The sequence below is a fragment of the Gymnoscopelus braueri genome (genome assembly GCF_963280865.1).
Source record: "Gymnoscopelus braueri genome assembly, chromosome: 5".
NCBI classification, from domain to species: domain Eukaryota; kingdom Metazoa; phylum Chordata; class Actinopteri; order Myctophiformes; family Myctophidae; genus Gymnoscopelus; species Gymnoscopelus braueri.
This window is the reverse complement of record NC_137606.1, coordinates 56829116-56843704: the sequence shown is the minus strand read 5'-3', so window position 1 is coordinate 56843704 and position 14589 is coordinate 56829116. Positions and strand designations below refer to the sequence as shown.

Genomic DNA, 14589 nt, shown 5'->3' with positions numbered 1-14589 from the left:
GTTAAACAAGAAGTGAATGGAGCAGCACATTTTCAAATCATCATATCTTGGGTTCTGAACTTTTTTTTTTACGTCTTAGACGTTCAGTGGCACTGAATGAGTTAAGTACAGTACTTGAGTAAATGTACATTCCTGGTGAAAGACAGCACATAGGAAACAATGAGGCTACAGCAGTCATATTGGAACACACCCCATGACATCTATCAGACCATTACAGTGGGCGGGGAGGGCAGGGCAGCTATGATGAAATCTAGAGCAAACTACGCCTGGTTACTCACCTATACACACTGTGTGTGTGTGTGTGTGTGTGTGTGTGTGTGTGTGTGTGTGTGTGTGTGTGTGTGTGTGTGTGTGTGTGTGTGTGTGTGTGTGTGTGTGTGTGTTTGTACAGCAGGACAAAAGAAAAGCGTTCTGCTTTATCAATGTTTCACACAATCATTTAGAGCTGGACTTTCTACATATTATTCATAATCTTACACTATATGAATACTGCTATTAACCCATAAAGACCAGGAACGCATCTGTGTAACCACTTAAACCATTGTTTTATACATTGGCTATTCAAAAATAGCAGATCTACAAGCTCATAGCGCGGCATCGAGTGCCGCGCTATGAGCTTGTAGATCTGCTATTTTTGAAATATCTTGAAAATGTGTGCAAATCTTTGAATATATGTATATTTTTAGAGTGAATTTTTTTTTACTCAAATCTTTGATATTATAGCAACATAAGTTTTTTCAAAACTAAAAGGATTTAGAAGACATTTGTAGAATCCCCCAGAGGCAAAGATATGAGTTAAAAATGTTTGCTTTAAAAGATATATATTCAAAGATTTGCAAAAAAAATCAAGGTTTTTCAAAAAAATAGCAGATCTTATGAGCTTGTAGATCTGCTATTTTTTAATAGCCAAAGAAATCTTAAAATGACACACAGATGCGTTCCCGTCCCGTCTTAATGGGTTAAAGGGATAGTTCACCCAAAACAAATATTTTTTTCTATCAATAACACACCCCATGAAGGCTTGAATTCATGAATTCTTTTTAGTTTTTGTCTCATTCCTAAGACAATAATGTGATGACCGGCGGAAAGATGCTAATGTCTCCGGTAGGAGACTCAAAGTTGACACTTTGAGTCTCCTACCGAAGCCGCTGCCGGTCATCAAATTATTGGTTTAGGAATGAGACAAAAACAAAAAAGATCTGAGTAATCGATCGAAAAAATGTCATTTTGGGGGTGAACTGTCCCTTTAAATTCTGTCATATACAGTAAATCTCTATTATGCTTACTCATGGTCCCCGGCAAAATGTGTGAAAATAGCATCACAATAGTTTTAACCTTTTACACTTTGGCTATTCAAAAATAGCAGATCTACAAGCTCATAGCGCGGCACCGAGTGCCGCGCTATGAGCTTGTAGATCTGCTATTTTTGAAAAATCGTGAAAATGTGTGCAAATCTTTGAATATATTTATTTTAAAGCGAACATTGTTAACACAAATCTTTGCTTCTGGGGGGGTCCCTGGCACAACACATTTTCAGATGGGGGTCCCCGGCCAAATATATATCAATTTGGGGGTCCCTGGCATGAAAAGGTTTGAGAAGCATTGCTGTAGTATACATGGATCCTAGAGGCACCATAAACCATATTGGACACAGAAGTACATTTAGAGATTTAAGAACCGGAACCATGGTATTTGCATTAAAAAGGTTCCAGACAAGCGGTTCCTGGAATTTCTCATCCGTCTTCATTTGGCTCAGCTGTGTGCAAGCAAGAGACTGTGGTGACATCACCCCACCTACAAGTGTGTGTGGGGTGGATACGCTGCATTTGTATGATTGAATTTGTGTTTATTATGTACTTGTATAGTCTACGTATAATGGATGTCAGGAAAAAAAACAAGAAAAAAAGAAATAATAGGAATCGGGAATCGGAATTGTTAGGAACTGGAATCGCTACGAGGGAATCGGTAAGGAATCGGAACCGTTAAAATCCTAATGAGTCCCAACCCTACATAGGAATGCTGTCGATGAAAATAAATGTTTCGATGAATTGAGTGCAAAGGACCACAATGGAAACAAGCCGTAGTGCTTTCTTGGGTTTAAAATCCTCTTCACAGACCTCGTATTGAACTGTACTTCTCTGTGCTTGTCTTTGCAAACTGTTAATGAAGTATTCAATCAATCAGTCAATGTAAACATCACACCTGTTGAGACGACCGCTGTGAATAGAGCGGAGAATCCGCCTGGTTGCCATAGCGATGCTAATTCTAAACCACATGCAGCGTGGGGGGAACATTACGGGGACAAACAGGAAGTAAACTTATCTGGAGGGGGACTTTAAGTAAACTGCAGCATTGTGAGCCGTTCCATTCATTCCATAATGTTACAATAGGAGTGGAATACAAGGTGTTTGATTACATGCTGTGTAAGCTGAGCCCTTATGGGTCTGTAACTCTGATGGTGTACAAATGCAACCAAGTGGACCTTTATAGGTCCATTTGGTTGCATTTTGTACACCATCAGAGTTACATAAGAACCGATGATTTTACATTGTAGATACAAAAAAAAAAAAACTGTAGGAAATGGGGGGTCTGTGGCCTAATGCAGGAGTCTTCAACGGACCCCCCCCTAGCTGAGAGAGAGATGAAGCAGGGACCCCCTCTAACTTTTTTTTTTTTTACTTGGTCTGCTCTTTTTCCCCTCTACGCCTATACGTCCTCTTTGCCAAAAAATTGCAGACGCCAATACGGAAGAGACAGTTCATATGAATGGCCTGTAGTTTCACTGTTTTTCCCCTGCAGGTGTCAGAAAGAATTTATTTTAACGGGTTTTTGACAAACTTTAGACTTAATGTTCTTACCTTAATAAAAATTGTCATAAATACTATATGCTTCCAGTCACTAGTTTAAAATCTCCTTTCAATCATCATGATATGCGTTTTGGTAAATTATGGTCCCATTTATTTTAAAATTGACGATAAAGTAGGTTATGCTCTGGGGGGGGCGGGGGGGGGGCCGGGATGATTTGATTGACAAGCTACAGTACACAACCAATAGCATTCATTCCCCGCCCCCGCTCTTGATTGACAAGCTACCCAACCAATAATGGTCTGGTGTCATGCTGCAGGATATGACGCCATATTGAAAGATGGCGGATTACACACAGCTGACCAATGGGCTTCATTTACGCTCTGTAGTAGGGGTGGGACGATATGGGTATCTCACGATACGATATCTGTGGCGATATTAGGCCCTCGATAACAATAATATCACGATATTCGATATATTGCGATATCACGATATATTGCATGAAATTTCACCAACTCCTTGTATTCAATTCATAAACACATAAAATAGCACCAAACAGTTCAAAATCATCATTACACAAATACAGAGTCGGAAAAACAAACATATCACAAACGAAAAAAATAAGTATCGCGATATATCGCGATATCCCACAGTCTAGGGGCGTAACGCTGTCCATTCATTTTATACAGTCTATATGATATATATACTCACGATCTCAGGAGGCCCTCCGCTGGGCGGCCGGTAGGACCAGTCCACAGACATCTTACTGGTGGGTCTGCTGGTGGAGGTGAAGGTACAGGACAGGGTGACCTGGTCCCCCATGGAGGCGTGGAGCTCTGGAGGAGACGTCACTATGATGGAGGACACCGAGGAGACGCCTGGAGGAGGAGGAGGAGGAGACAGAGGATCACTGTTATCTTCACTGTCACATCACAGGGTTTACAGAGGAGGAGGAGGAGACAGAGGATCACTGTCATCTTTACTGTCACATCACAGGGTTTACAGAGGAAGAGGAGGAGACAGAGGATCACTGTTATCTTTACTGTCACATCACAGGGTTTACAGAGGAGGAGGAGACAGAGGATCACTGTTATCTTTACTGTCACATCACAGGGTTTACAGAGGAGGAGGAGACAGAGGATCACTGTTATCTTTACTGTCACATCACAGGGTTTACAGAGGAGGAGGAGACAGAGGATCACTGTTATCTTCACTGTCACATCACAGGGTTTACAGAGGAGGAGGAGACAGAGGATCACTGTTATCTTTACTGTCACATCACAGGGTTTACAGAGGAGGAGGAGGAGACAGAGGATCACTGTTATCTCTACTGTCACATCACAGGGTTTACAGAGGAAGAGGAGGAGACAGAGGATCACTGTTATCTTTACTGTCACATCACAGGGTTTACAGAGGAGGAGGAGGAGACAGAGGATCACTGTTATCTTTACTGTCACATCACAGGGTTTACAGAGGAAGAGGAGGAGACAGAGGATCACTGTTATCTTTACTGTCACATCACAGGGTTTACAGAGGAGGAGGAGACAGAGGATCACTGTTATCTCTACTGTCACATCACAGGGTTTACAGAGGAGGAGGAGGAGAGAGGATCACTGTTATCTTCACTGTCACATCACAGGGTTTACAGGGGAAGGAGGTGGGTGTAGGGCCGGGACCAGTGGCGTAAAGTAACTAAGTACATTTACTCAAGTACTGTACTTAAGTACAATTTTGAGGTACTTTTTTACTTTACTGGAGTATTTCCAATTGTCTGTACTTTTACTTCTACTCCACTACATCTCAGAGGCAAATATTATACTTTTACTCCACTACATTTATTTGAAAACTTTTAGTTACTAGTTACTTTGCAGATATAAATTATTACATCATAAACCTTACATTAACCACTTTAGCCCTATTTTATACATAGGCTATTTGAAAATAGCCTATCTACAAGCTCGATGCGACGCGGTGTGATCGGGTAGATCGGCTATTTTCAGACATTTTAGTACTTTTACTCAAGTAAATTTGTAATTCCGGACTTATACTTGTAACCGAGTACTTCTACATTGCAGTATTGATACTTTTACTTAAGTAAAACATTTGAGTACTTTTTCCACCACTGCCTGCTGAGAGGTGTGTGACTGGCACCTGATCGTGGGTCCTGCAACTTTGACATGTGTCTTTGGTACCGTTGTGCAAATCTCTAGGAAGAAAACCTATGGTTCCTCAGTGAAGCGATGGTGAGGAACCGGTCTTCTTAGGTTGTTGTCTTCCCTGTTGACTTCACCAGTCTCACATAACTTGGTCCTAAGTTCGTAAATGGTACTAAGGCTGACGTCAAATAATACTGTCACTCTGCATAACGGAACACCAGCTTCACTTGCCCTATTGCACCACGGGCCTTATCCTGAAGGGACAAACCTGGCATCTTTCCATTCCATTCAATCGCACTCCATTCCAGTCATTTAGCAGATGCTTTTATCCAAAGCGACTTACAATAAGTTCAACATAGGTAGGCAAAAAACTAATAATCACCAGAAGTATTAAGTGCATTCTCTTCTAAAACAAGCAACATGGGGGCAGTGTTGCTGCTTGGAGCATACACAAACTCAACAAAGTTGCAGAACCCATGCTCAGGTGCCAGTCTTGCAGGTTGCTCAAAACAAGAGTGATTACCAACAGAAGCATATTGGGGAATTTTGCAAAAAAAATGGGGGGCGCTACCCACACGTTTAGCTGTGTTGCTCATTCCGAGCCTTACAAGCTGTAACTCGTTGTAAAGGTGACTAATCAACGATAAAAGTGATATAAAACACATTACCAATTGGTATTATTAAAGGGGAGAATTAATCGACCAAAGTTAAGTTTCCGAACTTTTTTGTGGGCAGTTTAGATAAAAGTGTGAGAGAGAGAGAGAGAGAGAGAGAGAGAGAGAGAGAGAGAGAGAGAGAGAGAGAGAGAGAGATGGAGGGATGAAATACACAGAGATGGGAGGAGCAGGGAAAAGAAGTATTGAGGAGGGAGAGAGGGAGGGAGGGGCAGAGAGAGACAAAAGGAGAAAGGAGGCCAGGTTGTAAACAATGCCATCTTTGGTTAGCGAAACATTGTTGAACGTACGCTTTAGGGCCGTGGGTCTCAACCTTCTGCATGTCTAAGACCCCCAGTTAGATAAGCATTATGCCCACAGCATGGACCCCCAGTTAGATAAGCATTATGCCCACAGCATGGACCCCCAGTTAGATAAGCATTATGCCCACAGCATGGACCCCCAGTTAGATAAGCATTATGCCCACAGACCCCCAGTTAGATAAGCATTATGCCATGGCACTGACCCGCGTTTGATAAGGTTTTTTTTTATATCTGAGACCACCTAATCAACACGGCAAAATACAATAAAAATGATAATAAATGGAACGGGTCCATTTGGTTCCATGTGTACACTCTCAGAGTTACAGACCTGTAAGGGTCCATTTGGTTCATTGTGTACACTCTCAGAGTTACAGACCTGTAAGGGTCCATTTGGTTCCATGTGTACACTCTTAGAGTTACAGACCTGTAAGGGTCCATTTGGTTCCATGTGTACACTCTCAGAGTTACAGACCTGTAAGGGTCCATTTGGTTCCATGTGTACACTCTTAGAGTTACAGACCTGTAAGGGTCCATTTGGTTCCATGTGTACACTCAGAGTTACAGATTATGTGCGTTAACTCCTCAAGGACCCCCTAGGGGTCCTCAGCCCCAACGTTCAGAACCCAGTGGCTTGAAGGCTTCATTAGATCCTGTCAGACCATATAAAGCTGCTCTCAAACGGCCCCATAGCTATTTGAAAATAGCAGATCTACAAGCTCACAATGCTTCACAATGTGACGCATTGTGACTGTGAGCTTGTAGATCTGCTATTTTCAAATGGCCGAAATGCATGTAGGGCTGAAGTGGTTAATGTATGTTTTGTGATAATAATATAAATCTACAAAGTAACTAGTAACTAAAGTTGTCAAATAATTGTAATGGAGTAAAAGTATAATATTTGCCTCTGAGATGTAGTAGAGTAGAAGTAAAAGTATAGAAAATTGGAAATACTCAAGTAAAGCACAAATACCTCAAAGGTGTACTTAGGTACAGTACTTAAGTAAATGTACTTCGTTACTTTCCACCACTGCTCAGCAGTGAGGGTGAATGCTTCAGCGCAGCGGGCCAGCACTCAGCAGCTGTGTGTGTGTGTGTGTGTGTGTGTGTGTGTGTGTGTGTGTGTGTGTGTGTGTGTGTGTGTGTGTGTGTGTGTGTGTGTGTGTGTGTGTGTGTGTGTGTGTGTGTGTGTGTTAGACTGTAAACTGACAGAGGAACACCGTCTCCGCTGCGAGGTGACATGCCTGCTGAGACTGGATTTAACCCGCATCTGTGTCACTTTAACCATTATTTTATACTTTGGCTACTTAAAAATAGCAGATCTCGTGCCGCGCCATGAGCTTGTAGATCTGTTATTTTTTATTTATTTTTAAAACATGTTTAAAGCAAACATTTTTAACTCAAATCTTTGCTTCTGGTAGTCCCTGGAACAAAAGAAAATCAGATTGGGGTCCATGGCCAAATACATATAATGTTGGGGGTCCTTGACATGAAAAAGTTTGAGCACCACTGATATAGAAACATACGTTTTTCGGAAAACTGTTAGAAGACATTTGTAGAATCGGCCTCAGGTCTTAATGGGTTAAAATCAGCAGTCACACACATTGTTGTGTCCTATCTAGATGTGTTTCCATTGTTAAATCGCTTCACTGTGAAACGCTACGGGAACGTACAAGCCATTTACAACGTAGGCATTTATACTCTTTATCCAGAGTGAATTACGGTAAACAAAGTAAACACATTATGCTGTACATAGAATGCACAGAGACAGTGTAGTGCCTCAGTAATCTACTGTAGGATACCAGCTAAACCAAGAACCTAACCTCTAAACCATACATGGGCAACTGGCGGCCCGGGGGCCACATGCGGCCCCCACCTTCACTTAATGCGGCCCGCAGGTTAATATCAGAATAGTGATATATTATTGATTTCAGCTGTTATGATTCCAAACATGCAAACATGACCCACTTTAATTCCTTCAGTCTATATTAGTAGCTTAATGACTAGTATTACAATTCTAGTCTTTTTTATGTCCAATGTATTTGTATTTAAGTTCATAAAGTTAACATAAGTATAACTAATGCATTTGAAATTTATTATTATTTTTTTTAATCAAAAATAGACAAAAAAAATTATCTGGATTCCAATTCAAAAATAGCAAAAATAGCAGATCTACAAGCTCATAACGCTTCACACTGCGACGCGTTATGAGCTTGTAGATCGGCTATTTTTGCTACTTTGGTGTGACATAGAATGGCGAAAAAAGTTAAAATACAGAGAGACAGTATGCAATGTGTCCCTCTGGAGTGAGTGTGGAAATATAGTGGCCCTCTCCGTCATCAAAGTTGCATCACCCCTGCTCTAAACGATATACTGTCATATATTGTTTTACAGTAACAAAAGTGACAGCCGGAATGTGGACGGCATCCCGGGAACAGTATGGGTTGGCGTCCCAGCCTGTGTCTTCCATAAGGAAGAAGCCCAACATACCCACGGTGAGGCCTTTAGGAGGGCCATTCAAGCAAGCCGCAAGTGGAGCCTGCAGTACCACCACGGCCCAAGAAACCATCACGCCAGAAGGAAATGTTTGGATCTGGAGGGGAGTCTGGTGCAGTGTTCAGGTCCTGGACCTGGTGAGACGAAGAGGAGCCCGGCCAGGAGGCCACCCACAGAGCCTAGTCCCTCCACGTGCCAGAGCCCCCCTGAGTCCCGGCAGATAAGAGTAGTTCCGGAGAAGCGGACTGAGTGGCCCTGTCTTTCCCTAATAGGACTGACCGTGGGTACAGTAGCTACTGGGACGTAAGTCGGGGCCCGAAAACACCCGAAACACCCTATGACCCCAGGCTATAACACTGATGATACGTCCCAGGTGCATCCATGTGATGTTTTCTTTTCTTTATAATGAGAACTATTTAATGCCCAGAGTAAGTCAGCATGGTGGTCATAACTAGGTCAAGTGATACGAGGTGAAGTCACTAATTATTACATAATCGTATGATAGCATTTATTTGAGATAATCACTCAGATATTTTCTTAAATAATTGTCATAATTGTTTCCATTCATCTGTGTGAATTGACGTGTTGAAAAATAGCAGAAATAGCTGATCGGCAATTTACCCGATTCAGAGGAAACAATGTTCTATGACGAGCTGCTGTGGTATAAAAGTCAATCAGAGATATATAGCATAATATCGCTTTGCATCTTTGTGAGAGCCCCCCCCCCCACACACACACACACCCACACAGTTTTGACATAAAATACTTTTGGAAATATTAGAATTTCCCCCGCACAAGATCGATATTTGCCGATTGTGAGAGAAAGAAAATCGGTGATCTGTCCCCAAAAACCTGATGGGAGCACCCCTAGCCAAAAACATTGTTAATCGAAATGACTTGTATGACAATAAATTGTCAACTAAAATGTCATGATGATCTTGACAGCCCCAGGCAGCATCCAAAGCAGAAAAGGAACCGTAAACAAGGAGTTTGTACAGGGTACTTGGCTAAATAACAACCGTTTTACAAAAGTAAAAGTACTCATTATGCATAATGTCCCATTTCACAAGTTCAAAATGTATAACAATCATCTGAAAATAGCAGATCTACATGCATTGTGAGAGTGTAGATCTGCTCTTTTCAAATGGCCAAAATGCATACAAAGTAACTAAAGTTTTCAAATAATTGTATTGGAGTAAAAGTAATAATAAATAAATAATAAACAATATTTGCCTCTGAGATGTAGTGGAGTAGAAGTAAAAGTACTGGAAATTGGAAATACTCCAGTAAAGTAAAAAACACCTCCAAATTGTACTTAAGTACAGTACTTATGTAAATGTACTTAGTTACTTTCCACCACTGCAGGTTCACAGGAAACATGATTCACAGAGATGAAATGAATAAGCATGGATGGTTGAATTACTCAATACCACCTAGTGTTCTCTGCTCAGCCACAGGCATGTTATCTACAACCCTCTACAACACCAGGCAACGTAGGGGTGTGCCGATACACTAATTTCACCAAACGATACGATGCGATATTTGGCTCACAACTTCGATACGATTTCGATACGATACGATACGATACGCACTTTTTTATTATGAAAATATATGGGGGAGAAAAAATGCAAACAAATAATTCTGTTTTTGCATTATTCAGACGCAAACTTGTAGCTTTTCAGCTACAATAGCCGTTCTGAATCCAAATAGGGCAATAGTGTGACACCTGACCCGAAAACATGTTGTCACCCTTTTCACCTCGGGGCTGTTTGCATGCCTGATTATTATTATTGTAACAACAAAAAAAAAAAGATACATATCGTCACGAAAACGTATCGCGATATATCGCGGGACGATATATCGGCACACCCCGAAGTGAAAGAAAAAGAGAGAGAGAGAGAGAGAGATGCAAATCTCACAACATCCAACTGTGGTTATTAACCCATTCAAACCAGGAACGCATCTGTGTTATTTTATTTGGCTCTTCAAAAATAGCAGATCTACAAGCTCATAACACGGCGCATGAGCTTGTAGATCTGCTATTCATTTAAAAAAAACGTGGAAAATATGTGCAAATCTTTGAATATATATATATTTTTTAAAGCGAAAATGTTTAACTCCAATCTTTGCTTCTGGGGGTCCATTGAACAAAATATTTTGAGATGGGGGTCCGCGGCCAAATACATATAATTTTGGGGGTCCTTGACATGGCAAAGTTGGAGCACCACTGATATAGCAACATACTGTTAGGATTTGGCCACCTATCTCAAAATATGTTGTTCCAGGGATCCCCCCCCACCAGAAGCACAGATTGGAGTTACAAATGTTTGCTTTAAAAATATATTGCTTGCACACATTTTCACAATTTTTTTTTTTTTTAAATAGCAGATCTACAAGCTCATCGAGCGGCACTCTGTGCCACGCGATGAGCTTGTAGATCTGCTATTTTAGAATAACCCAAAGAAATCTTAAAATGACACAGATGAGTTCCCAGTCTGAACCACCGGATGGATGTTGTTGATGTTTTGAGGACTTCACAGAGGTCACCGTCCTCAGTGTTGTCTGTAAAGCCGAGGTAAAGCCCAGGAAGGCATTTCCCTCCTAGGTGTCACCATGGTACTAGAGGTGGGAAAAAAAAAACTTCATTTCAGTGGACGAACGATTTCATTCACGTTCCAAGGCAATGAATGAATGATTCGTTCACGCTCTCGTTCAGTAGCGCTATTTTTTAGTGAAAAACACCATCGCGGGAGCGTTTTTATTACGTTGTGCGTACAGCCCCACCCTCCCGTTCCTGTGTACGGGGGGGGGAGGGGAGGGGGGGGGGGCATGCGCGATAGCGTGAACGTAAACAGTTTCAGGAAGTGAACGAGCTCATTCACGGCAATGAACTAGCTCTTTTGAACGAATCGATGGTGAACGACCCATCACTACATGGTACAGATGGCCCTGTTTCACACCCACACGGCAGAATGTTTCAGCTGAACACGTGGCACCGTGTCCTGTTAGCAGACGTGTTTGTCTGACTCTTTCTCATGACCCCGGGTAGACCCCTCCTGTGAAATGAAACGTGCACCTTGGGGTTTGGCACGAACAGCCAGGCAGAGAGAAGCTTCACTGTGTCTGTGTTGCTTTAGTTTATCACATTCAATTCAGGAACGCATATACCGTGTCATTTTAGATTTGTTTTTAGCTATAACCATTAGTTTATACTCATAAATGAGCTGGTATTTTGGGGGGGGGGGCGGGGGAATGTATTTGAAAATGTGTGCAAAACTTTGAATATATATATTTTTTTTTAAGCGAACATTTTTAAATCAAATATTTTTTTTCTTCTGGGTATTCTACAAATGTATTCTAAACTTTTCTCCTAACTTTTCTTTTTTCTCAAGTCAAGGACCCCCAAAATGATATGTATTTTTCAAAATATTGTGTTCCAGGGAACCCCCAGAAGATTTCAGTTAAAAAATTCACTTTAAAAAAAGAATATACAAAAATGGGCACACATTTTCAAGATTTTTCAAAAATAGCAGATCTACAAGCTCATAGCGTGGCACTCGGTGCCGCGCTATGAGCTTGTAGATCTGCTATTTTTTTATAGCCAAAGAAATCTTAAAATAACACAGATGCGTTCCCGGATCTAATAGGTCAGACACAAACACAAAACCTCATTCAATGTTCAATTCAAGCTGCCTTCTCTCCAAGGATGAGGTGATAGCAGGGAATGTTGCATCTATATTGCGTCTGTATTTATCCAAAGTGCTTTACAATGTGTGACACACACACACACACACACACACACACACACACACACACACACACACACACACACACACACACACACACACACACACACACACACACACACACACACACACACACACACACACACACACACACACACACACACACACACACACACACACACACACACACACACACACACACTAACCCAGGGGATTGAAACCGAGAACCTTTCCGATTCCCAAGCGACCGCACGACTTCCTGAGCCACTGTCACCTCCAGCAGTGTTTCTGATGTCAACACTGTCTGACACCATGGCTTCCATCAAACACCTGCCTGGCCATGAGAACCAACATGTTGGTTCCTCCATGAGATACTGTAGTATACTGAAGGCCACTGGTTCTAAAAGTGGGGGTCCAGGGCTTGAGGGGCAGTGTTGACAGAGAAACAAGCAGCCAGGTCTATGAAAACAAGCCCAAAAGATGCGAGTTCAAGCGACTAGGCTAAGTTTTACCATTTTATCAGCTAATAGAAAATCGCAGATCTACAAGCTCACAACGTGTTGCACAACATATTTAGAGAAAAAAAAAAGTTTTTGATTGAAACATTTTAACACAAATCTTGTATGGGGGTACCTGCCACATAATATTTTCAGATGGAGGTCCATGGACAATTACATATTAATCTAAGGGTCCTTGACATGAAAAACGATTGGGAATCAATCAACATTAAGAAACAAGACCAAAAAAAAGCAACCCTCAACTACCAATATTTACAAGCGACTTAAGAAGAAAAACAAGCCCAATGACGCTTATAATAAGCAGACATGGCAACACTGTTGAGGGGGTTCCAGGGGGTCCCCAGCAAAATGAGGAACGGTTTGAAAACTTAAGCCCTATTTTATTTTTCAGCTATTCGAAAATAGCCAGTCTACAAGGTTACAAGGTGTCACATTGCAACATTTTGAGGGCTATTTTCCAAAAAAAATCTACTGTTATGGGGGTCACAAAATCTTTTCAAATGGGGGGTCCACGCCACGGCAAAATAAATGACACATAATAGCCTTTGTCCAAAGCACTTTACAATATGCATTACATTCACACATTCACACCCAGACAGCAGAGGAAACCATGCAAGGCACCAAGCTGCTCTCCAGCAGCAGTTAGGGGTTCAGTAATCTGAGTTCCCAGAAGTTTTTCGCCTCGCATACTAACGGGAGCGGCGAGGAACTTCTGGGCCAGAGCCCTGGTATTTGTGCACGGGATGTAACTTACGCTCAGAATCTGAGCGGACACGCCTCTTACCGGTCTGAGAGCTGTGCAACTCGTCTAAAAAGTCAGACGAGAGGCAAACAGCAGTACACAACAATGGCGGCCGCAATTTCTCAAGGGGAAATTGCTTCCCGTCGCTCCTATTTACATGTAACACCCAATGCATGTGGATCCCGCCCCCTTTTCTTCATTGGCTGTTGATTTGAATCAGAACTCAGTGGCCGCGCCCCTGTTGTTCAGGCTTTGAGCCGAAGCCTCCCAGACTAGGGGTTCAGTGTCTTGCTCAAGGACAGTAAAGACACTAGTCCAGGGGACTATAGAAAATCGCAGAGCTACAAGCTCACAACGTGTCGCATCGCACAACATATTTAGAAAATAATTTAACATTTTTGATTGAAACAATTTAACACAAATCTTTTATGGGGGTACCTGGCACAAAATATTTTCAGATGGAGGTCCGTGGACAGTGTCTTGCTCAAGGACACTAAAGACACTAGTCCAGGGGACTATAGAAAATCGCAGATCTACAATCTCACAACTACACAATCGCAGGTGCAAGGCACCAAGCTGCTCACCAGGGTTCAGTGTCTTGCTCAAGGACACTAGTCCAGGGGGAGCAGGGAATTGAACCGGGAATTCCCAAGAAGCCGCGCTACCACAGGAGCCACTGCCACCCCTTATGAAATACATGACATACTGTATCAATGAGGAGGTCCTGACCTTGACATGAACATGTTACTGATGTGGGGCTGCTTCAGTGGTGGAAAAAGTACTAAAATGCTTTACTTAAGTAAAAGTATCAATACTGTAATATAGAAATACTCTGTTACAAGTGAAAGTCCAGAATAAAACATTTACTTGAGTAAAAGTACAAAAGTGTTGGAATCATAATGTACTTAAAGTACCAAAAGTAAAAGTACTCAAATATTTGAAAATAGCAGATCTACAAGCTCACATCGTGCCACGATGCGACACGTTGTGAGCTTGTAGATCGGCTATTTTCAAATAGCCTAGGTATAAAATAGGGCTGAAGTGGTTAATGTATAATGTATATCTGCAAAGTAACTAGTAACTAAAGTTTTCAAATAATTGTAGTGGAGTAAAAGTACAATATTTTCCTCAGAGATGTAGTGGAGTAGAAGTA

At 41.7% G+C, this 14589-nt stretch overlaps 1 protein-coding gene across 2 annotated transcripts in view; it reads right to left on the bottom strand.

Moving 5' to 3' along the window:
- Positions 1–14589, bottom strand: part of mpzl3 (myelin protein zero-like 3) — a 53753-nt gene that overhangs the window by 34949 nt on the left and 4215 nt on the right. For both annotated transcript variants that reach the window (XM_080428949.1, XM_080428948.1), the window contains exon 2: positions 3517–3683. In XM_080428949.1, coding sequence (XP_080285075.1) covers positions 3517–3683 — 167 coding nt within the window. The remainder of the gene's footprint in view (positions 1–3516; positions 3684–14589) is intronic.